General features: G+C 41.5%; 1 protein-coding gene across 4 annotated transcripts in view; it reads left to right on the forward strand.

Moving 5' to 3' along the window:
- Window positions 1–24250, forward strand: part of stag3.L (stromal antigen 3 L homeolog) — a 74295-nt gene continuing 50045 nt past the window's right edge. Inside the window, exons 1-9 of one of the 4 annotated variants that reach the window (XM_041587348.1) lie at window positions 1–348; window positions 7029–7232; window positions 7618–7729; window positions 7838–7924; window positions 8371–8467; window positions 12818–12894; window positions 14258–14456; window positions 19363–19514; window positions 20530–20603. In XM_041587348.1, the coding sequence (XP_041443282.1) occupies window positions 7030–7232; window positions 7618–7729; window positions 7838–7924; window positions 8371–8467; window positions 12818–12894; window positions 14258–14456; window positions 19363–19514; window positions 20530–20603 (1001 nt within the window). In that variant the 5' untranslated portion in view covers window positions 1–348; window position 7029. The remainder of the gene's footprint in view (window positions 349–7028; window positions 7233–7617; window positions 7730–7837; window positions 7925–8370; window positions 8468–12817; window positions 12895–14257; window positions 14457–19362; window positions 19515–20529; window positions 20604–24250) is intronic. The other 3 variants (XM_041587350.1, XM_041587351.1, XM_041587349.1) reach the window with 3 other exon arrangements.

The raw sequence follows: 24250 nt of genomic DNA on the forward strand, positions 1-24250 counted from the left end.
TCTGATTGGATCACTTTACTGTCCTCCGATTGGCTCACTTTGTACCGTGTGGGAGGGATTTCCCTGTCTGTCGCGTTAGCAATATCTGGCGCGCTTTGTTTTGCCGCTATTTTAGAAGGAAACTGAGGTCTGAGGTCGTCCCGGAGCGATTATACATTGCTTGGAACGCACTGACGTGGAGAAGGTGACTGCGTTACTCCCAGTAAACGTTCCACACACACTGGTCTGATATAAAGACGGGAAAAGCTCTTGGGGCCATTGACTTGCTGCGGTGCATTCTGGGATTCTCCTGTTAAAGGGGTAGTTCACCCTTACGTTAACTTTTAGTATGTTATAGAATGGCCAATTGTAAGTAACTTTTCAATTGGTCTTCGTTATTTATTTTCTATAGTTTGTGAATTATTGGACTTCTGACTCTTTTTAGCTTTCAAATGGGGGTCACTGACCCCATCTAAAAAAACAAATGCTCTGTAAAGCTGCAAAATAATTATCGTTACTTTTTATTCCTCATCTTTCTATTCAGGCCTCTCCTATTCATATTCCAGTCTCTTATTCAAATCAACGCATGGTTGCTAGGGAAATTACAAACTGGAGAGCTGCTCAGTAAAAAGCTAAATAAGTCAAAAACCACAAATAATAGAAATTGAAAACCAATCACAAATTGTCTCAGAATATCCCTCTCTACATCATACTAACAGTTGACTTAAAGGCGAACAACCCATTTAAGGCAAGAAACCATTTGACCTGGGCACTGAGCTCCAGAAAGATTCCTGTGAGGAAAGTAAAAAACAAATCTCACTGATAGGTGTTACACTAGGGTGACAATTGGAGTTGTGAAGGCCCACAGGTTATTAGCCATCATTTATTTGGGAATTTCATGCATTTCCTCACCTCACAGCAATTGCAAGTGGTTGAGGCACAATCGTGGCTGTTAAATATTTAGGGATGCACCAAATCCACTATTCGGAATACCGAACCGAATCCTAATTTGCAAATGCAAATTAGGGGCAGGAAAGGAACAAGTGGAAAAAATTCTTCTTTTGTGACAAAAAGTCATGTGATTTCCCTACCCGCCCTTAATTTACATATGCAAATTAGGATTCGGTTCGGCCAGGCACAAGGATTCAGATGAATCCTGCTGAAAAAGGCCGAATCCTGTTTTCGGTGCATCCCTACATATATTATAGGTGTAGTGTAATATGTCACTGATGGTGCATGGAGTCTTTCCAGAGATGTTATTAATGGGTTTTCATATGCTGATTTAGCTGCCTACTGCTTAAAGGAGAAACAAACCCGTAATAATAAAAAACTCTAGCCTACAGAGACCCCCTTCCCTCCTCCCCCCCAGGCAAATGCCCCTAAGTATTTACTTACCCCTCAGTGCAGATTCTGTCCAGCGGAGTTCACGGGCGCCATCTGCAGCTGCTTCTTCGCAATGAGACCGGCTCTTCAGCAATTTTCGTGAGTTGAAGAGAAACAGAAAATTGTTCCAACTGCACATAAACCGCTCCGCCGGTCTCATTCCAAAGATTACCGAAGATAAAAAGATGGCTGCCATAAACAGAATCTGCACGGAGGGGTAAGTAAAGATTTAGGGGCGTTTGCCCGTGGGGGGGAGGGTTTTTTAATTTTCTAGATGATTTTTTGGGGTCAAAATGCACATTTTCTGGTTAAAAAAATACTAAATTTTTCTAGGTTTTTTTTCTTTATCTTTTTTTGAAGATTTAATGTACTCCGACCCTGAAAATAGCTGAAATCCAAAAATACACCACCTAAAACCTGTCAAGGTTATGTAGAAGTCAGTAGCAGAGGTCCCTTGAACCATTTGAGGATGCTATTAGCCTCCAGAATGTTCAAGTTTGTTTTGGAGGGTTTTGCCCAAATATTCAAATAATTCGAACGATTCTAGTTTTTTCCAGCGGAAAAACTTAATTCGCAACTCATACTTGCAGAATCAAATTTTTTCCATTCAAGTTTTTTCTTAAATGAGATCCAATTCAAGTTGTGAGTTCATTCAAGGTATAAAAAATACTAACATTTGACCTTGGATAAATTACCCCCTACATGTCAGTCTTTAAACCGCCAATTTGGGTCCTTTAGGGTCAGGGCACACAGGCAGATTCGGTGAGATTAGTTGTCCGGTGACAAATCTCTTCTTCAGGGCGACTAATCTCCCCGAACTGCCTTCCCGCCGGCTAAGATGTAAATCGCTGGCGGGATGGCACTCGGAGAGATTAGTTTTCCGAAGTTGCCTCACGAGGAATTTACATTTTAGCTGGCGGGGAGGCAATTCGGGGAGATTCGTCGCCCCGAAGAAGAGGAGGTTTGTCGCAAGTCGACTAATCTCCCCAAATCTGCCTGTGTGCCCTAACCCTTAGACCAATTAGGCATCTTATCTGCCTGTGTATTGGGCCCTTCAACGCCGCTACCCAACTGAAACCTGGCTGAAAATTAGCCATATGGTGATCAGGCAGGTTACATTGTCATGTTGGATTGGGGGGGTCACTGACCCCATCTAAAAAACAAAAGCTCTGTAAGGCTACAAATGTATTGTTATTGCTACTTTTTGTTACTCATTTTCTATTTTGGTCTCTCCCCTTCATATTCCAGTCTCCTATTCAAATCAGTAATAGTTGTTAGGGTAACTTGCACCCTAGTAACAAGATTACTGAAATTGCAAACTGGAGAGCTGCTGAAAAAAAGCTAAATAACTCAAAAACCACAAAAAATAAAAAAAAACGAAAACCAATTGCAAATTGCCTCAGAATATCACTCTATACATCGTAGTAAAAGTTAACTTAAAAATGAGCAACCCCTTTAAAGTGCACCTATTATAGTAGAATTGTTTCCCCCATCAGGACGGAGCTCCCAGTGTGGGTGACCATGTTTGGTTAGAGACAGTTAGTAGACGCCTTCCCTCACTCTGCGCCAGCTAAAATGAAAAAACACCGGCGCTAATCACACGTGGTGATTCGTTTTCTGAAGTCGCCTGAAGTTTCCTCATGAGGCAACTTCGGAAAACGAACCACCTGTGATTAGCGCCAGCGTTTTTTCATTTTAGCCGGCGCCGACTGAGGAAAGGCGTTTGGGGAGATTGGTCGTCGCCAGGCGACCAATTCTTCCCAAAACGCCCAGTGTGGCCTTACCCTAAGATAGGCGGATTCTAATTGATCCAATGATTAGGGTTGCCACCTGACTGGTATTTTACCTGCTTGGCCGGTAAAAATGATGGTTGATCCCAATGTTATTAATAGGGAATAAAGATAAATATATAGGAAGGTCAGTGATATGATCCCAATGTTATTAATAGGGAATAAAGATAAATATATAGGAAGGTCAGTGATCCCAATGTTATTAATAGGGAATAAAGATAAATATATAGGAAGGTCAGTGATCCCAATGTTATTAATAGGGAATAAAGATAAATATATAGGAAGGTCAGTGGTCCCAATGTTATTAATAGGGAATAAAGATAAATATATAGGAAGGTCAGTGATCCCAATGTTATTAATAGGGAATAAAGATAAATATATAGGAAGGTCAGTGGTCCCAATGTTATTAATAGGGAAAAAACATAAATATATAGGAAGGTCAGTGATCCCAATGTTATTATAGGGAATAAAGATAATATATAGGAAGGTCAGTGATCCCAATGTTATTAATAGGGAATAAGATAAATATATAGGAAGGTCAGTGATCCCAATGTTATTAATAGGGAATAAAGATAATATATAGGAAGGTCAGTGATCCCAATGTTATTAATAGGGAATAAAGATAAATATATAGGAAGGTCAGTGATCCCAATGTTATTAATAGGGAATAAAGATAATATATAGGAAGGTCAGTGATCCCCAATGTTATTAATAGGGAATAAAGATAAATATATTAGGAAGGTCAGTGATCCCAATGTTATTAATAGGGAATAAAGATAAATATATAGGAAGGTCAGTGATCCAATGTTATTAATAGGGATAAAGATAAATATATAGGAAGGTCAGTGATCCCAATGTTATTAATAGGGAATAAAGATAAATATATAGGAAGGTCAGTGATCCCAATGTTATTAATAGGGAATAAAGATAAATATATAGGAGGTCAGTGGATCCCAATGTTATTAATAGGGAATAAAGATAAATATATAGGAAGGTCAGTGATCCCAATGTTATTAATAGGGAATAAAGATAATATATAGGACCAAGGTCATGTGATCCCACATGTTATTTAATAGGGAATAAAAGATACAATATATAGGAAGGTCAGTGTTATCGCCAATGTTATTAATAGGGAATAAAGATAAAATATATTGGAAGGTCAGTGATCCCAATGTTATTAATAGGGAAAGATTATATAATAGGAAGGTCAGTGACCCATGTTATAATAGGAAGGTAACAGTGTCATACCCATGTTTATTAAATAGGGAATAAAGGATAATATATAGGAAGGTCACGTGATCCCAATGTTATTAATAGGGAATAAAGATAAATATATAGGAAGGTTCAGTGATCCCCAATGTTTATTAATAGGGAATAAAGATAAATATATAGGTAGGTCATGTGGTCCCATGTTATTAATAGGGAAAAAACATAAATATATAGGAAGGTCAGTGATCCCATGTTATTAATAGGGAATAAAGATAAATATATAGGAAGGTCAGTGGTCCCAATGTTATTAATAGGGAATAAAGATAAATATATAGGAAGGTCAGTGATCCCAATGTTATTAATAGGGAATAAAGATAAATATATAGGAAGGTCGTGGTCCCAATGTTATAATAGGGGAATAAAGATAAATATAGTAGGAAGGGTCAGTGGTCCCATGTTATTAATAGGGAATAAAGCATAAATATATAGGAGGTCAGTGGGTCCCAATGTTATTAATAGGGGAATAAAAAGGAAGGTTCAGGATCCCAATGTTATAATAGGCGAAGATAAAAGGAAAGGTCAGGATTCCCAATGTTATTAATAGGGAATAAAGCATAAATAGTATAGGAAGGTCAGTGATCCAATGTTATTAATAGGGAATAAAGATAAATATATAGGAGCGTCAGTGATCCAATGTTATTAATAGGGGAATAAAGATAATATATAGGAGGTCAAGTGGTCCCAATGTTATTAATAGGGAATAAAACCATAAATATATAGGAAGGTCAGTGATCCCAATGTTAATTAATAGGGAATAAAGATAAATATATAGGAAGGTCAGTGATCCCAATGTTATTAATAGGGAATAAAGATAAATATATAGAAGGGTATCCAATTAATAGGAGATGGGTCAGTGATCCCAATGTTATTAATAGGGAATAAAGATAAATATATAGGAAGGTCAGTGATCCCAATGTTATTAATAGGGAATAAAGATAAATATATAGGAAGGTCAGTGGTCCCAATGTTATTAATAGGGAATAAAGATAAATATATAGGAAGGTCAGTGATCCCAATGTTATTAATAGGGAATAAAGATAAATATATAGGAAGGTCAGTGATCCCAATGTTATTAATAGGGAATAAAGATAAATAATATAGGAAGGTCAGTGGTCCCAATGTTATTAATAGGGAAAAAACATAAATATTATAGAAGGTCAGTGATCCCAATGTTATTAATAGGGAATAAAGATAAATATATAGGAAGGTCAGTGGTCCCAATGTTTATAGGGAATAAAGATTAAATATATAGGAAGGTCAGTGGTCCCAATGTTATTAATAGGGAATAAAGATAAATATATAGGAAGGTCAGTGATCCCAATGTTATTAATAGGAATAAAGATAAATATATAGGAAGGCCAGTGATCCCAATGTTATTAATAGGGAATAAAGATAAATATATAGGAAGGCCAGTGATCCCAATGTTATTAATAGGGGAATAAAGATAAATATATAGGAAGTCAGTGATCCCAATGTTATTAATAGGGAATAAAGATAAATATATAGGAAGGTCAGTGATCCCAATGTTATTAATAGGGCCCATTAAAGATAAAGTATATAGGAAGGTCAGTGATCCCAATGTTATTAATAGGGAATAAAGATAAATATATAGGAAGGTCTGATCCCAATGTTATTAATAGGGAATAAAGATAAATATATAGGAAGGTCAGTGGTCCCAATGTTATTAATAGGGAATAAAGATAAATATATGGGAAGGTCAGTGATCCCAATGTTATTAATAGGGAATAAAGATAAATATATAGGAAGGTGAGTGATATGATCCCAATGTTATTAATAGGGAATAAAGATAAACTTATAGGAAGGTCAGTGATCCCAATGTTATTAATTGGGAAAAAATAGAAATATATAGGAAGGCCGTTATTTTTTTGCAGAAAAGATGGCAACCCTACTGAGCTAATGTAAGTTTGCTTTTTCTTCTTGAAATAAACAACAAAAAAAACTTCAACCTGTGGTGGGATTTCACAAAGGGCTGTTTTGTGCAATATATTTTTATAGAGACCTACATTGTTTGGGAGTATTGATTTCCTTTAAATTCAAACAAGGAAAATGTCATTAATCTTATTTCTGCTGGAAAGGAAACCACTTTGTCTCATTTACCAATTAAAAGTAATTTTGCAGTGAATGTAAAAGCAGTTAAACAGGTGACCTGTAAATGCTACTTTCTGATTGGTTGCTATGGGTTACTGCTCCTGGGCAAACTTAGTGCCTTTTATTACATTACGCCCTTAGGCTTCAGCTGAGTGGATCTGCCATATAGACTGATATTCATTTTAGTGTGCCGGTAAAGTTATTAGTACGGTACAAGTTCATCCTGGTAATTACATTATTATATTCCCTGTACCACTAAGATTTTTTTTTATTTTTGGTCTGGAGACCTTTTTGCCCCTGTTAAGTGCACATTTATCTCTGTGACTTGAGAGGTTGAGATTGTTATAATTATTAAAATTAGGGCAAATACATTTTTGGGTCAAAATGGACTATTAAAATCATCTTTACCTTACTGTGGACTCTGACATAGAAAAGAAACCTCTGAATAATGACAATGCCAGAACATGATCATGTCAGTATGGTTGTTTTACTTCCCAGGATGCATCGCTCACAAGAGAACCCCTGTTCCGATAAGTCTACTCCTGGCTTCTCTTCATTAAAGATGTCTCCTCGCACCAGTCCGGGTGGTTTCTCTCCTGAAGGGAGAGCCCCTTACATGACCCCCTCCAGTGTTGCTTCCAAAGGGTCTATATCATCTATGTCATTGGCATCAAAACAAGGAAGCCTTGAAGAGACATTGTGGTGAGGAAATATTGCTTACATGTAAAATGTATGCTTGAGTCTGGGTTACCATACAGCTAAATCAAGACTTATACAGGCATATTAATTACGGAAAGGCCGTCTCCCATAGACTCCATTTCATTTAGATAATCCATATGTTTAAAAATTATTTCCTTTTTTTAATAATAAAACAGTAACTTGTACTTGATCCCAACTAAGATATAATTAATCCTTATTGGAAGCAAAACCAGCCTATTGGGTTTATTTAAAGGTTACATGATTTTCTAGTAGATTTAAGGTATGGGGATCCAAATTGTGGAAAGATCCTTTATCTGGAAATCCCCAGGTCTCAAGCATCATGGATAACAGATCCCATACCTGTATTTTTTTTTTTTTTTTTCATTAGGGATTTAGGCAGCGAGATTGAAGAATCCATATCGGATGAAGGAAGTGATTTTGAAGAAACTATGCGTAAAAGACCCCGGCGGTCTCAGAGACCATCACTGGCAGAAACCGCGGTGAGTAATACGAATATTGAATATGTTAGAGTTGCCATGTTCTGTATTTTGCTTATTACCCTGCAGTCTCTGTAGGAATCCTTTCATTTTCTTTCCTTGTAACTCCAGGCACCTAAACGCCCCAGGATTGCGGAGCCAACTGTTTGTGCCAAGGACTTGTTTGAAGCAATCGTACAGGGCAGGAGCGTCATGCACGTAAGACATTTCAAATATTATTCCTAAAAACTGGCCTCTTATCTCTTTCATAGTGAGGAGAAATACATCTCTGATAAAGATAAGTCTAAAGCAACTGGACCTGAAAACATTCCCCACTCATCCAAATGTCTTGAACCAAAGAAGCCACTTGGATATCTGGTAAACGTTTTTGCGGTTACTCAGCAAGTCCTAAATTTACAAGAAGGAATCACTATGCTGTCACTCATTTGTCTCCATTTCTGAATTGCCACAGGGGTCTATGCTTTGTTTTGAAGCATAGAAACCTGCGGCGGTCATGTATTCATGACGAGCGAGAGGCAAAAATGTATGGTAGTGTTCTTGCACTTCAGCCCAGGGGCATAGTAAATGGCCGCCACTGTATAACTGGATGAATGAAGCCCTTTAAAGGCATCTATTTTTGTTCTGTTTCTGCTTTCTTATTGCAGGTACTTGTTGATGATTGGTTGGATAGTTACAAGCATGATCGTGAGGCGGCTCTATTAGAGCTGATCAATTTCCTCATGCTGGCATGTGGCTGTAAAGGTGAGTGTGGATAGTGGTTGACGGCTCTTTGCTGTGGGTTATCCATATTAAAGCACACATTGGTGCATTTGTTTTAACACCTTAGGAGGGGCAGTGGTTTTTCAGACTTTTCTCTTGCCTATATTGGGGGACACGGGCACCGTGGGGATGAAGATCCTGCAGCTTAGAGAGCGGACACTAACATGTTAAAAGTGACTCTGCCTCCTGCGCTGGGCTTCATCCCCTGCCTCCTCCTATCAGATTCAGTTTCTTTTAGTGTCCTCAGAAGGAAAGACACGGACAATGGTGGCTGAAGCAATTGATCAAAACCACAGTTTAAGGTCATACCACTTGGGGCCAGTGAACAACACATTCAAGAGCCTCTCCAGCTAGCGAGGTTATGACAACTAGAAATCTCTGGCCATTCCCGCTGCCCCTTCCCTGAGACTGGGTTTCCGCTCCTTCAAGGTCTGCACAAGTCTAAAAAGCAGAGGGAACAACACAACTATGGGCAAAAGTTGGCTGGCTGGACAGGTGAGTATGTCAGACTTACCGACATCTCAACCCCCCCGTGATCTCCCCACGTGCCACCTGTGCTCCCCTTGGGCTTTTGGGAGAGAGAGATGGCGGATACTGGCACTCCCATTGCGGGTCTTACACTGCAGGAGGAACCCTGTCTCATCAGGCCGCTGTCCTTCCATGAAGACTCAGCGTCATCTTATGGTCGGCGCCACCAGCCTCCTCTCGCGTAGCGACTCCCGGGTTCTGGGCTAGACTTCCTCTCTTAGCCGGGAAATGAAACATTCTCACAGCAAGAGGAGGCTTGCATACAGCTCTCATTACTGTTACCAATACCAGCCTTCAGCGCTGAGGAATCCAGAGGCAAGTCTTTTCCCTTACTCTGGCTCTCCCACTGTCTTTTCAGCATTACACTTACACATGTTTCTGCTCCTTTTTCACTCTCCCTCTCACTAGCAGGCTTACAAAACCTGGCCTGCATCCCTGGGACACTTGATAGAGTATTCGAGCGTCTGTCAACCCAAGCTCAAGCACAGGGCAGCTGTCCAGCTGCTCCTAAGCGCCACACCGCCTAGCCTCTGGGCTCTCCAGGGGGCCAACTCATTCCCTATGATGAGGAGGGACAGGTCATGACAGAGGGTGACTCTGATCAGGAACCTGATCCAGGCCCAGAAACTCAGAAAAGGGGAGATTGAGGGACTCATACAGGCAGTTCTTAAAACACTAAATCTAGAAGAAATGACCACTGTCATAGAGCCTGGCAAAAATATCTGAAAAAGACAAAAGAAGAGCTCTTGTATCTTCCCTGCCTACGAGCAGTTGGATGAAATTGTCAAGTCTCAATCGAAAACTCTGATCCTGGGGTACAAATATCCAGGTGTTTCTCCAAAGCGTATCCTTTCCCACAGGAGTGCATAGACTTATGGTCTTTACACCCTGCAGTGGACCCACCGGTCTCTAGGCTGTCAAAGGCTATCACTATACCAGTAACAGACGCATCAGCCGTCAAGGACCCAATAGACAAGCATGCTTTTGTAAGGCAACCTTCACAGCATCAGGTACAGCCTTCAGACCAATATTCACTTTTTGGGGCGGAACGAGACAAGATAATATCCCAGGCTACGGGCGGCAAAAGTTCTTTACCCCCACAGACCAGGCCACCCTTTTTTGTCCCTTTCGACAGGGACAGCGTGCCAAGCCAAAGGAAGAAAAAGTTACCTCACATGCTCGTTCGAGATACCACACCAAGGAATGTACCAAGCCCTCTCAGGACAAGCCCAATTCCACATGAGGGCGTGCCCACCCCCAAAGGGATTCCACTAGGCGGCCGCCTCACATCCTTTTGGGAGATGTGGAAAAGTCAAGTAAGGGACCAATGGGTCCTACAAGTGGTATCCCAGGGATTTTTCATAGACTTGGCACCACACCCTCCTCGCAGATTTTTTTTTATCCCGGCTCCCCAAGCAGGATCTCAAAAGAGTGGCCCTCCTCTCGGTCATCCAAGACCTCTTCAAACCTATTCAAACCTCTTCATGGTCCCCAAGAAGGTCTTGGCCAGGATCTACCATAGAGTGTGGAAGATGTTCATCAGGTGGTATAAAGCCAGGAACAAGGAACCGCAAAAGGCAAGAGAGAAAGACATCCTATCTTTTCTCCAGGACGGCCTTGAGTTCCCTGAAGGTGCAGGTGTCGGCACAAAGAGATTGGTCAACAACCTTGATTGCTTAGACAAGTTCATGTTACTCCATGTTGGGAGTTATATATGTTTCACAGCAGTTCTGAGGGGGTTGAGAGACTCCTCTGTTTTGGGTCGTTCGCTATGTTCCTTCTTCGGTGAAACTGAATCTGATAGGAGGAGGCAGGGGATGAAGCCCAGAGAAGAAAGAGGAGTCACTTTTAACATGTTAGTGTCTGCTCTCCAAGCTGCAGGATTTTCATCCCCACGGTGCCGGTGTAACAAAAAGCTCCCTTTAATGCCTGCTATTGCCCCCCTCTCCCTCCCCGCACTGTGCAATAGTGAAAAAAAAAAGGGCACTTCGTATCTTTCGGGACTCGACTCTGACACAAAGCCTGTGGGAGCATGCAAAGTTGGGCTAAGTTAAGAATCAGCTTCAACTGCGCATGCTCAAATCTGTGTTGAGTCCCGAAAAAATACAAAGTAGTGGAAGATTGTGTCCTGGAGCTCTGTATGCTCTGCTCTGCATTTTAGGGTCAGATTTTGTTTAAGGGTTTTTCTTTTTTACTAATGCACAGTGCGTATGGGGGGGGGGGTAATGCCAGGCAGTTAAGGGGGCTTTTTTGGTACGGGGGATTAGTTCTCTTTTAAAAGATGATTATAATAAGTCAAAACCACTAATTTTAGTTTAAATCATATCTTTATGTTAAACGTACAGTCTGGTAGAAACTGGGACCATAAGAGAATGCTTATAGTAGGAAATAGAATAAACTGTCAGTTGCAAGGTCCACATATTTTTTGTTTATAAATATATGGAATTGGAAGAGGAGAAAGATAAAAAGGGGAGGCCCCCATAACAATTTGAGCTAGTGTGTAGCTAGTATTCCTGTTGTTCTTGCCCAAGCATGTAACCTTGCAACTAGATATGCCTACTTGTCCATATTATTCAAATCTCTCTGCAAAGTGAAAACACCCTAAATGGGACTTTTTGGTTTGCACATATAGTACAAACTGAACACATTGAAACAGTGCTTACAATGCCAACTTCAAGGTACAGGTATGAGACCTGTTATCAAGAATGCTTGGGACCAGGGATATTCCAGATAATGGATCTTTCTGTAATTTGGATCTTAGATCTTCGTACTTTAAGTCTACTAAAAAATCATTTAGTCATTAAATAAACCCAATAGGCTGGTTTTGCTTCCAATAAGGATTAATTATGTCTTAGTTGGCATCAAGTACAAGTTACTGTGTTATTACAGAGAAATTTTTTTTTGGATAAAATGGAGTCTACGGGAGATAGCCTTCCCATAATTCAGAGCTTTCTAGATAGTGGGTTTCCGGATAACAGATCCCATACATCTATTTATTTATAAACGATGAAAGCAATTAAGGACTACGGACAGACCCCGGACAACAATGATCCATCTACAAATGCTCCAGTTACACCACTCTTTTTAATTTATCATTCAGCCAGTTCTCTGTCCCAATGCAAGCATCCCTTAATTTATTTCATAACCTTCCATTTGTTACTATAGCAACCGATACAGCAAAATCTAAGTCAATCACATCCACTGAACCCCCAAAGGTCTAGGTTTCTGCTCACAGACTGATTTTCACAAACTCATTGTGTTGTGTGACCCAATATCAAGTTAAGTCATTCTTATAATTTATTATAATTAACTGATATTTCTCTTTGTATCGGCTGTAGATATCCTAAATGTTTTTTAAAACCTGTTTCCTATGAAACATATGGGTTTCTCCCTCCCTTTAATATGCCATTGTGGACATTTTTTAGAAACTTATGGAGTTAACAGATTGGAGAAAACTCTCCTCCTCCTTTAATAGTGTAGAGAGGCAACAGTGCATTTAAAGTCAACAGCAGTATTGAGTGAGCCGATTATCCTGATAATATAGACCCACAGTGTATTCTGGAACAGTTAAAAGATTGTTTGGCTGAACCCAACTGTCTAATTTAATTTATGTGCTGTTTTAAAGCCATTGCCTTGGAGAGATAACAAATTGTGGTGTGTTTTTTCTTTTAAATGGTCATTTGATTAGTTATCGTAACATCCCTCTATTCACAGTAGCCTCACAGTGGGAGGTAAGGAATTACTTCCTTTTCTGCTCGACACACGGCAACACAATATTCAAATTTTATTTATCCCCCATGCCAGGTGTGGTCACCCTGGAAATGCTGGAAAACATGCAGAATTCTGACATCATTCGCAAGATGACAATGGAGTTCAATGAGGTCAGGATGAAATCTCAGCCTAAAGAGGATGGGTTTAATTGCTTTTTGCCACTAAGCTCAGTTGCAGCTGATCTCTGCTGCGGGGGCAGGACAGACTCCCAGCTCCCTTCTGTCTTGCACTCTTTTTTATGTAACCTGTCACTCTGATGGATATTTAGTCAATAAAAGCGTAACCTTCTGCCTGCCTATTAGCTGCTGCCTTGTCTTATACTCTCATGCTGTGAGCATTTGTAATACTTTTGTATGTTACCCAGTGACTGTGTAGGAGGAGGCACAAATGTATAATTTTCTCTCTATGTAAACCAGCATTTAGACTCATAGCCCCTTTCTGCAATAACACCATTTGTTTTTTTCATCACCCTGTAGTTAAACTCAGTCCTCCTCTATTTCTAATCTCTTGTTTAAAGGGATTCTGTGTGTATTTTTATGGTTTCGTTTTTATTTTTAAATTACACTGTTTACACTGCAAATAATTCACTCTATCCTGCAAAATTTTATTCCTAACCCAACACGTGTATTTTTTTAATTGTAATATTGGTGTGTAGGTGCATCTCAGGTCATTTTGCCTGCTCATGTGCTTTCAGAAAGAGCCAGCACTTTAGGATGGATCTGCTTTCTGACAGGCTGTTGTTTCTCCTACTCAATGTAACTGAGGGAGTCACAGTGGGACATGAATTTTTACTATTGAGTGCTGTTCTAAGGGTAAGGGCACACCTGGAGATTCGGGGAGATTTAGTCTTCCACCTGCTTCAATGAAAAAACACCTGCGCCAATGCACTCACAGCGCTTTGATTTCCGAAGACGCCCGAAGTTTACTTGTGAGGAAACTTTGCGCGACTTAGGAAATCGAAGCACCGCGATGCATTGGCGTAGGCGTTTTTGCATTGAAGCAGACTGAAGACACGGGGAAGCAGTTTGGTGAGATTACTTGCCCCAAAGAAGAGGTGATTAGTCGCCAGGCGACTAACTCTCCCCGAATCTCCAGTTATACCCTTACCCTTATATCTACCCTGGGGCTGTTATCTGGTTACCTTCTATTCTGCTGATGGGCTGCTGGGGAGGGGGTGATATTACTCCAACTTGCATTGTAACAGTAAAGAGTGACTGAAGTTTATCAGAGCACAAGTCACATGACAGGGAGCACCTGGAAAACTGACAATATGTCTAGCCCCATGTCAGATTTCATAATTAAATATTTGAAAAATCAGTTTGCTCTTTTGAAAAACAGAGTTCAGTGCAGAAGTCTGCTGGAGCAGCATTATTAACTGATGGATTTTGAAAAAAAACATGTTTTCACATGACAGTATTCCTTTAACAATACATACACTGTGTTCTCCCTGTTTTCCTTTTCTTCTGCCCGCAGGAAACCCAGAGTTACCCGTTGCTGTTAAAACCTTGGAAGAAATTTCGTGCTAATTTTGGGGAATTCTTTAAAGCTCTGGTAAACAGATGCCAGTTCAACATTATATACGATGAGCTTCTTATGGATGCACTCATCTCTCTGCTCACGGGGCTGTCTGATTCACAAGTCCGTGCATTTCGCCATACCAGCACATTTGCAGGTAAAAGTTTTGCCTGAGTAGTATGAACATTAAACTATCCGAAGACTCACAGTAACCGTTTAATCACTGAATTATCATATATTGGTCTGCACATACTGCACTGCCACCGCTGTTTCCTGTCCTTTCACTAATCAATACATTTTGATTTGCCTGGGGCAGTCAGATTTTGTAGTCGAAAGCCAAAGTGATAGGAAAATTTGTGAAAACATATGATATATTTATAAATTGCAGTATCGTGCATTGATCTTTATATTTTTCTATCTTGAGAGCAGCACATCAACATGACACGGTTTAGAGACTTTGAAGAGGCACAGGATATTTGCTGTTCATGGAGAGAATTTAAGAATGACATTAAGTTCTTGCTTGATTATGATTTAATAAATCGTGAACTGCAATTTAATTTTGAAAGTTAAAAATCAGCTACAGAGCTCTTGAATTTTCAGTTCTCCCTCTGTAGCACCATTTTTATACCAAACCATGCAACAACTTTTGCCTCTTTTTAAGGACTGCACACCTCTTACAAGCCCTGTACCCAACTTTTCCTCTGCTTAACTACATTCTTCTAGCTTGTTCCATACATACTCCTGCTTTTCTCCCCCTGACCTCCTTTACATGCCTGTCTCTCTCTACAATCTTACTGTACCACCGTCCACACCACTTTCCTTGTAAACCCTTACTTTCTGTATAGCATCTTCCTTCTAGATATTTAAAAGGAGAGAATGAGTGCCTCAGACCTCTCTCTCCTTTTAAAGGGGAACTATAGTGAAAATGATAATTTTATGTAAGCTTCGGCATACTGAAATAAGAAACTTTCTAAATACAATTGATTAAAGAGGAGAGGTATGCTGTGCTACCGTCACATCATAGCCCTTGATGGCCACGGATATTTTTACCGCAGCAGCTGACCAGGGGAAACTATAATATTAGTGCAATAGCTGCCAAAGGTGCAGGTAAAGTTGGCGTGCAAGTATTGGCGCGAAAGTTAGATTGGCGCCACTGCAAGTTCCAGCCTCTTCATTTGCGGCGCAGGTTAACTGACGTGGCGCACCTCGGTGACATCATCATAAGCAGCCAATGACTAATCCGACACGCTCCGGGTGACTGCAGCTCTGTGCAGTTACAGTACAGCAGCAATCACATCGCTTGTGAGTATCTTTTACAGGAATCAGGCACATAACACAAACGCCATCCAGTATATTAATCATGGAATGGCAGATTCACTAAAAGAGTTTCAAGGACATCCAAGCTAAGAAAACGACTAAGAAAGCTGTAAGGAAGTCAGTGAGAGCTCTTAGATGCAAACAGTGTAAGCACACACTTAGGAATTCTGAGGATGCATACTGCTCGGACTGCAAACCGGTTGATGCCCCGGTGTTATCCCCGCAAAGGCCAACAACAACCCAGGGTAATGACATGCTAGCAGCATCAGACACTAATGATGAGATACTCTGCCAGAGCCCCAGTGCTTCCCCCCTGCTAGCCCAGGGAACCCCAACCTCAACAGGAGCAATCATCACCATCACACCTTCCACAGTTGGGGGGACGTTCTAGAGTGGATTAAAACAACATTCCAACCAAACTACCAACAACCACCAACTAAAAAGCGCAAAATTCAAGAGGAGCTATGACATTTCTGAATTGAGACAAGATCAGCCCTCAGAATTAGATGATATATCTGTTCAATATTCTAATATGACAACACATACATCGTCAGACAGCAGTAGTGACTGTGATGCAGAACAATCAGTGTTTGCAAAACCAGATATCTCAAAGAAACTCCTAAAGAAGACGATCGAAACATTGGAAATTAAGGATGAAACAGCATCAGTATCTAAAGCAGACACGGTGCTGGGGGTACAACAAATGACAACACAAACCTTTCCCATATTGAAATCCATCACTAAAACCATTGATGCAGAATGGTTACAGCCAGATCGTCGTTCAGTACTCACAAAAAGATTCTACAATACTTACCTAATTTCACAGCGTAAAATGTCGGATAAATCACCCAAGGTAGATTCGGCGATTGCAAGGCTATCTAGACAAACTACTTTACCAGCTGAAGAAGCAGCCTTCAAAGATCCAGTGGACAGAAGGCTAGAATCTTCCCTAAAACAAACTTATACACAAACAATAGCGATTGTGCGCCCTGCAGTGGCGGCAGCTGGTTTAGCATACACAGTCAAACACTGGGCTCATGAAATGTCACTTAACCCGCCAGCCTTAGCTCAGGAGTTAGCAGCAGATGTAGACAAACTTCAAACAGCAGCCATATCATCCACTACTTCGGTAGTAGCCAGAAGAGCGCTATGGCTCCGTCACTAGTCTGGAGATACGGCATCGATAAATAAACTACTAAACCTCAGATACTCTGTGGGTTTCTCTATTTGGTCCAGACCTTAAACAAATTATTACAGAGGTTACAGGAGGAAAGAGCACATTCCTTCCATTGGGTAAGAAGGGCTGCCCTGAACAAACCACTAAGTATACTAACAGGTGCTCTTGGTCTACCCAGGGCCAAAACTATCGCTCCTTTCGATCTACAGCCTTCCGCAACTCTACATCGGATCAAGGCAGCCACAGAAATAGACCACAGTGGCAACAACAGACACGCCAAAATAGGAAACTAACAGCTTCCAAGGCTGTCTTCACATGACTCCGTCCAACCCAACACAGACTGTCAGGTCGCCTTTCCCAATTTCTTTCTCACTGGGAAGCACACAGTCTTACAAAATTCCCCTATCCTCCAACCCCCCAAGAAAGTTTGTGCCTTCACTGGTACCTCCACACAGGATGACCGCCCTACACCAGGCAATATAATCCCTACTAGAAGCAGGGGTTATCATCCCAGGACCACACGAACAAAGCTTAAAAGGCGTTTACTCCAATCTGTTCCTCGTCCAAAAAAGAGGGCACGTTCAGACCGTTATCAACTTGAAAGCCCTGAACATGTTCATCCCCAAACAAATATTCAAAATGAAGTCAGTTCGGTCCACAATAGCTTTATGGAAGCAAATGTCTTCATGACTTCAGTAGATCTTCAGGATGCTTACTTACACGTCCCCATACACCACCAATCTCAGCCATCTCTCAGGTTCGCGGTCACAGAACAACACTTTCAATTCGCAGTTCTTCCATTCAGACTCTGCACGGCTCCCAGGGTCTTTACAAAGATCTTAGTCCCAGTGACTGCACACATGAGAGTATGGGCATCCATGTCCTACCCTACTTAGACAACCTCCTCCTGAAAGCTTCCACAGTTAAGCATAACAAACACGGAACTGTGCATACAGATTCTATAGCTTCACGGCTGGTTGATGCCAGATTTCATATGCCGCCACTACAGCAAAACTTCCTAAAGAGTTGGAACAAGGATCACCACAACCTACAACAGCCCATACATCTATCCAAGATAACCAGACAGATTCTCAGGTGGTGGACAATACAGACCAACCTGAATCGTGGCAGAAGCTGGGCCCAAACGAAGTGGGAAGTGGTGACAACCGATGCCAGCAAGTTCGGCTGGGGTGCAGTTTATCAAACACATAGACTTCAAGGCCGCTGGTCGCCTCAAGAGAGCTGCCTTCCAATCAACGTAGTAGAGATTCTAGCCATAGTCCGGGCTCTTCAGTGCTGGTCTGACCTACTTCAGTCCCACCCTGTACAAGTCCAGTCCGATAATGCCACGGCAGTCGCCTATGTAAGCAAACAAGGGGGAACTCAAAGCAACCTAGCCATGATGGAGTTGGCGAAAGTCAAAGAGTGGTCAGAGAAGTCAGTTCCTGTGATCTTGGCAATTTTCATTGTGGGAGTTCTGAACTGGGAAGCGGATTAGTGTAGGGTCACGATTTCACATTAACCAGAACCTAGTCAAATGTTTATTGCAAAAGGACTCCAGAGGTGAAGATAGATATAACCCACACGTTTGCACTGACGGTTCGGGCCTGTTGTGATTTTCCGGGAATTATAAAATCCCTTTTTATAGACGGTGTACACAGACCAATGGCTTGCCTATTTGCTCAAAAAAATCTGAGATCTGGCTGCCAATTAGGCATGTGCATAGGCATTAACAGCTAAAAAGATGGGGATTTCTGTACAACTTGTTGCATTGATTTGTCCTGTACTAGTTGGATCACAACATTTCCATAGTGTGCATAACCCCCAATTCAGGGGAGCATGGATAAGGACACATGACTCTATGTGTAAACATCACCACCTCAGGATTTCCCACAAGATCCTTGCAGTAGCAGAAGAGGTGTTGGTGTGTTCTACAAAATACAAATGAAATGCCTTGCCAGACACAGACATATCTATTGTAACATACACACTGCTAAACAGGTGCCAGCCTGACACAGTGATCCATAGAGCCACTGGAGGACTAAGCAGCTCTGCCAAGTGTATATCTAACATTCCTGCCATAAGAACAGATAGGACAGGAGAGACAATTGCATGTATATGTATGCATATTTTTATTTATATAGCACTATTTGTGTGCAGCACTGTACAGCAGAAAAATAAGATAATAGAACAAACAGGTTTATTATAATAATGAATAAAATGAAATTCAAAGTATGAATGCATTAAATATTAAGAGCAAAGTGTCAAAAAGACAAAAGAAAGTATTAGGAATTACAATCCCCATTGGTATTTTAATTTTCAGTGTATGGTAGGGATGCATTTAATCTAGGTATTTTGGGATTTGGGAATTCCTAAACCAAATTTAAACCCTAATTTGCATGAAGAATCCTGAACCAAACCCTGGATTCAGTGCATCCCTTGTGTATACGTTAGATTTGCAATGACAAAAGTAGACCGTTGTTAGCCTGACAACAGGGCTGCAGTAATCTAGATATTTTCTATGCAGTGTTTTTCAGCAGGAGTCTGTTTTGTTTTTTTTCCTCCTTAGCCATGAAGCTAATGACAGGACTGGTGAAAGTGGCATGGGATGTGAGTCATCACCTAAACACAAGCAAGCGGCAGTTTGTTGCGGAACAAGCAAAAAGCCCAGAGAAGAGATCTCCAGAGAGACTGGAGACCCTGATAGCCAAACAGAGAGCCGTGAGTTGTTTCTTGCAAACAGGGATCACAGATTTGGCTGGGGGAGACAATACAGGGTGTCCTGCTATTTATCAATGTGGCACTTACATTTGTTTAATGAAAGGGAAAGCCGTCAAAAGCAGGCGATACACTTAAAATAGCATCTTTTAGAAGTGTTGTGGTGTAGAGCAGGTGTGCCCAAAAGGTAGATCAGGATCTACCAGTAGACCTTTAGCTGGTGATCAGTAGATCTCAAGACACTTTCAACAAACACCCTCCTATTTCATGCTTTTCATTCAGATTATTTTTTATGTCAAGGTTACATAAGAAATACATGTTTAAGTATATCAATTTATATGTTTTCTCATTAATCAATTTAAGTAATATTTGACATGAAACAAAATGATAATAATGCTAAGAATGCATTTATGGATGAAGATCATAATGGGACAACATCAGTTAAAGTAGACCCCACAATAAAGTACGGGCACTCCTGGTGTAGAGAGTGATATTCTGAGACAATTTGCAATTGGTTTTTATTATTTGTGGTTTTTGACTTATTTGGCTTTTTATCCACAGCTCTCCAGTTTGAATTTTCAGAAATCTGGTTGCTAGGGTCCAAATGACTCTTTAACAACCATGCATCGATTTGACAGGGATATGAATAGGAGAGGCGTGAATGAGTAATAAAATAAAGTAACAATACATTTGTAGCCTTACAGAGCATTTGTTTTTAGATGGGGTCAGTGACCCCCATTTGAAAGCTGGAAAGATTCAGAGGAAGAAGACAAATAATTCAAAAACTATAAAAGAGGAAAAATAAAGACCAGTTGAAAAGTTGCTTAGAATTAGCCATCCTATAACATACTAAAAGTTAACTTAAATGTGAACCACCCCTTGAGCATGCCTGCCAGCAACTGAACACAGCGCCTATACTGAATACTGAACACCACCGTCTTGTCATGTGAGCAGTGCTACCTAGGGACCACACAATCTTTCTGATTTAAAAATGTGAATGTTTCCCCCTCTCCCACAGCTTCATGGAAACCTGGAAGAGGTTGTGAATATGATGAATGGTATTTTTAAAGGAGTTTTTGTACATAGATACTGGTGAGTGTGATTACTTCTTATTGGAATGGCAGTCTCGCTTTCTTCTCTGTTGCTGTGTAATATTTATTGCAGAATCTTATCAAGTGATCTGTTCTAATAGTAATGTCTACTGTTGCCGGGAGCTCCAGTTGATTGGCACTGTCTTCATATTATGTACCTACATAAATACTTCCCTTTCTCTAAGAAGGCCCTTCCTGTCAGTGCAGCAACCTTGGGATAAGTATCCACCTCCGGAGGCAGGACAGAAGAAAAAAAGAATCTCGACTCCTCCCTCTTCATATAATCTCTTGCTCCTACTGATTTCCCTCAGTTTTTTTTTCTTCTGTCCTGCTTGGAGGTTGGGACAGTTTAATTTTTAGATTATTTTATTGATCTTCTTCTTTCAGGTTAATTATTTTATCAAGAGGAAGCCCACTATGAGCAGGAGGCATCCTAGCTCAATACACTGCGTGTGTTAATCCCGGCCTTACATACCACTCCTTCAGGACTGGCAGGCTACTAAGGGAATCACAACACCTAACACAGCCACCCGCTCTTAAGCTTGGTGTTGCTGTTGCGCCGCACTATGGGCAATGCTGGATCATGGAGCACACTCGCACAATTTCTGTGCGCATTTCTATGGCGCGAGTCCTAGACGCACTTCCGGGTTGCGGTCCTGAAGGCGACAAAAGCGGCGTATCTGCGCACTTGCACCGTCTGATGATGAGTACGGGCCATCTTGGATTTTTCTAGTGCGCATCACAAGTGTCCGGAGCATCAGGAAAGCACCATCACTGGGTTTAAGGTAGTGTTTTTTAATCCGAAAAGAGTTTTAACCCAAGCAGATTCTATTAGGGCTGCCTGCAATAAATTTAGATTGTTACAAATAAATGCTTCTCCCACAATATAAATGCCTGCAGGCATAATGAGGGTTGAATCTGCCTCACAAATGCCCTCAGGGCAAAGGGAGGCACAGACATAAAACTGTTGTTTTTTGTTCAAATCCATATGTGTATAAGTCATTAAGGGCTTTACTTCTGTTTACAGATTTTTCACCATGGATACAGACATGGGCCAAGAGGAAATTAGAAAGGATATGACTAGCACTGCTATACCCAAGACAAGCAAGGCGGGTAGAAAAACCCACAACCAGTTAAAGAAATGCAAGTTCTGTTAGCATACATTACGTAAAGGGGAACAAGGAGTTTGCTTGGACCAACAGAGGACGCGGATTTCAGAGAGCCGATGGACAAAAAGTGGCACTAAGAAGGGGTTATACCCATGCCACATCAATTCTCAGACCGGCAGTAGCATCTGCTGGTTTAGCACGTACCGCCAGATTCTAGTGTCAGGAGTTACAAAAGCACCCAACTTCACTGGAGGAAATACAAGAGGAACTACAACGTCTTAGCTTGGCCTTAACCTTTTTGTCTGACGCAGCCATGGACACTGTACGACTAGCAGCTAGAACAGTATTGACACTGTAGTGGCAACGCGAGCACTCTGGTTGCGTCAATGGTCAGGAGATACAGCATCCAAGACCAAGTTAATGAACCTCAAATTTACTGGATATTCTCTTTTCGGACCTGATTTAAAGCAGATTATTACTGAAGTTACAGGTGGTAAGAGCACCTTTTTACCTTCGGGCAAGAAATCTTGATCTGAACAACCTAATAGATCTTACCATAGGCCCTGGAACTCTCAGGGGCACTCCTTTTGCCCCTTCCGAAATATCACTTTTCGTCCCTCACAAGCTAGTGCCGAGACAAAAAATAATAGTCCAACCTGGTCCAATCAACAAAGGCAGACCAGGAAATCAGGTCCTCCAAAACGAAACTCAGCCTGACTTCAGGCCACAAGTACAGGGGGGTAGGAGGTCATCTTCAGCAGTTTTTTCCGGTGTGGCAAGACCACATTCAGGACAATTGGGCACAATCAAAGCAGAAGGATACCGGATTCCATTCGACAGCCTACCCCCTCACACCTACAGACACTCGTCCACAGCAAAAAATCTCTCCAAAAGACTAGTTCTAAATACCATAGTCAAAGATCTACAAGAAAACAATGTCATTGTTTTTGTGCCACACGACAAACGTTGCAAAGGATGTTATTACAATCTCTTCTTAGTTTTAAAGAAGGAGGGCACTTTCAGACCGGTGCTTAACCTGAAATTACTAAACAGACGGGTGTCCAAACAAAAATTTTGCATGGCATCAATTCGTTCAGTGGTGATGTCTATGACCCACCATTGCTTCATGACAAAGGTCGACCTTCAGGACGCATGCCTGCATGTACTCATCCGGTTACACTCACAACAATATCTAAGATTCACTGTGCTAGGAAAACATTTCCAGTTCAGGGCACTTCCATTTGGCCTTTCCACAGCACCCAGAGTGTTCACAAAAATACTCCATCACACTGTATCTCGACGACTTACTCATCAGATCACCCTCCTACGACCAATGCTGCATGGACACCCAGATCTGCGTCAGGACGCTCAGCCAGCACGGCTGGCTAGTGAATTACAAAAAGAGTCATCTTATTCCCACACAACAGATTCAGTTCTTGGGCATGTTATTCAACTCATCCCTCCAGACAATCTCTCTGCCTTCAGACAAAATTCAAACAATTGTGCACACAGCTCAACAGGTTTGCACGCACGACCACGATTTTGGCAGAAAGGTGTCTACAACTGTTAGGTTACATGGTAGCAGAGCTAGAAGCACTACCAATCGGCAGATTTCACATGAGAGAGTTCTAAAACCACTTTTTGAACCACTCAGACTTGTCTCAGGGGATTCCTATGACCGTATCAGTCAGATGTTCCCTGGGCTGGTGGACATCACCTCAAAACCTGTCTCAGGGCAAATCATGGGCCCTACCACAATGGACAGTGGTCACAACTGACGCCAGTCTTACCGGCTGGGGGGCAACTTGGCCACCCCGGACGTGCCAGGGAACTTGGTCATCAGCAGAGTCCAAACTACCGATAAATGTGCTGGAGATCAGAGCAATACGGAATGCCATACTTCATTGGTCTCTAGAGTTGACAAAAGCTGCTCCGAATTCAATCAGACAATGCCACAGCGGTAGCCTACCTAAGCAAATAAGGGGGTGCTCGCATCAACAGAGCAATGCGAGAAGTAACTCAGATACTCCGCTGGGCAGAATTCCACGTTCCAGCCATCTCCGCAGTTTTCATTCCGGGAATTCTAAATTGGGAGGAGGATTTCCTCAGCTGACAACAGCTAGACCAGGGGGAATGGTCACTTCACCCGGACATCTTTGCACAGTTAGTAAAAAAAAAATGGGGACAACCAGACCTAGACATGCTAGCGTCACGACACAAATTCAAGGTACCTGTGTATCGGCCAGGTCGCAGGATCCAAGAGCAGCATACGTGGACGCTTTAGTCATACCATGAACGTTCAAAAGAGTCTATGCCTTTCCCCCACTAGCACTTCTTCCAAGAGTAATACGCAAGATACGGCAAGAATGGACCATTCTCATCGCCCCAGACTGGCCCAGGAGACCTCGGTACTCCGAAGTCATCGATATGTCAGCAGCTCCACCATGGCGACTACCTCTTTGGCCAGATCTGCTAACTCAGGGGCCAATAAAACACGACAACTTGACAAGGTTGCATTTAATGGCCTGGCTATTGAAAC

Source organism: Xenopus laevis, chromosome 3L, assembly GCF_017654675.1.
Source record: "Xenopus laevis strain J_2021 chromosome 3L, Xenopus_laevis_v10.1, whole genome shotgun sequence".
Lineage (NCBI taxonomy): Eukaryota > Metazoa > Chordata > Amphibia > Anura > Pipidae > Xenopus > Xenopus laevis.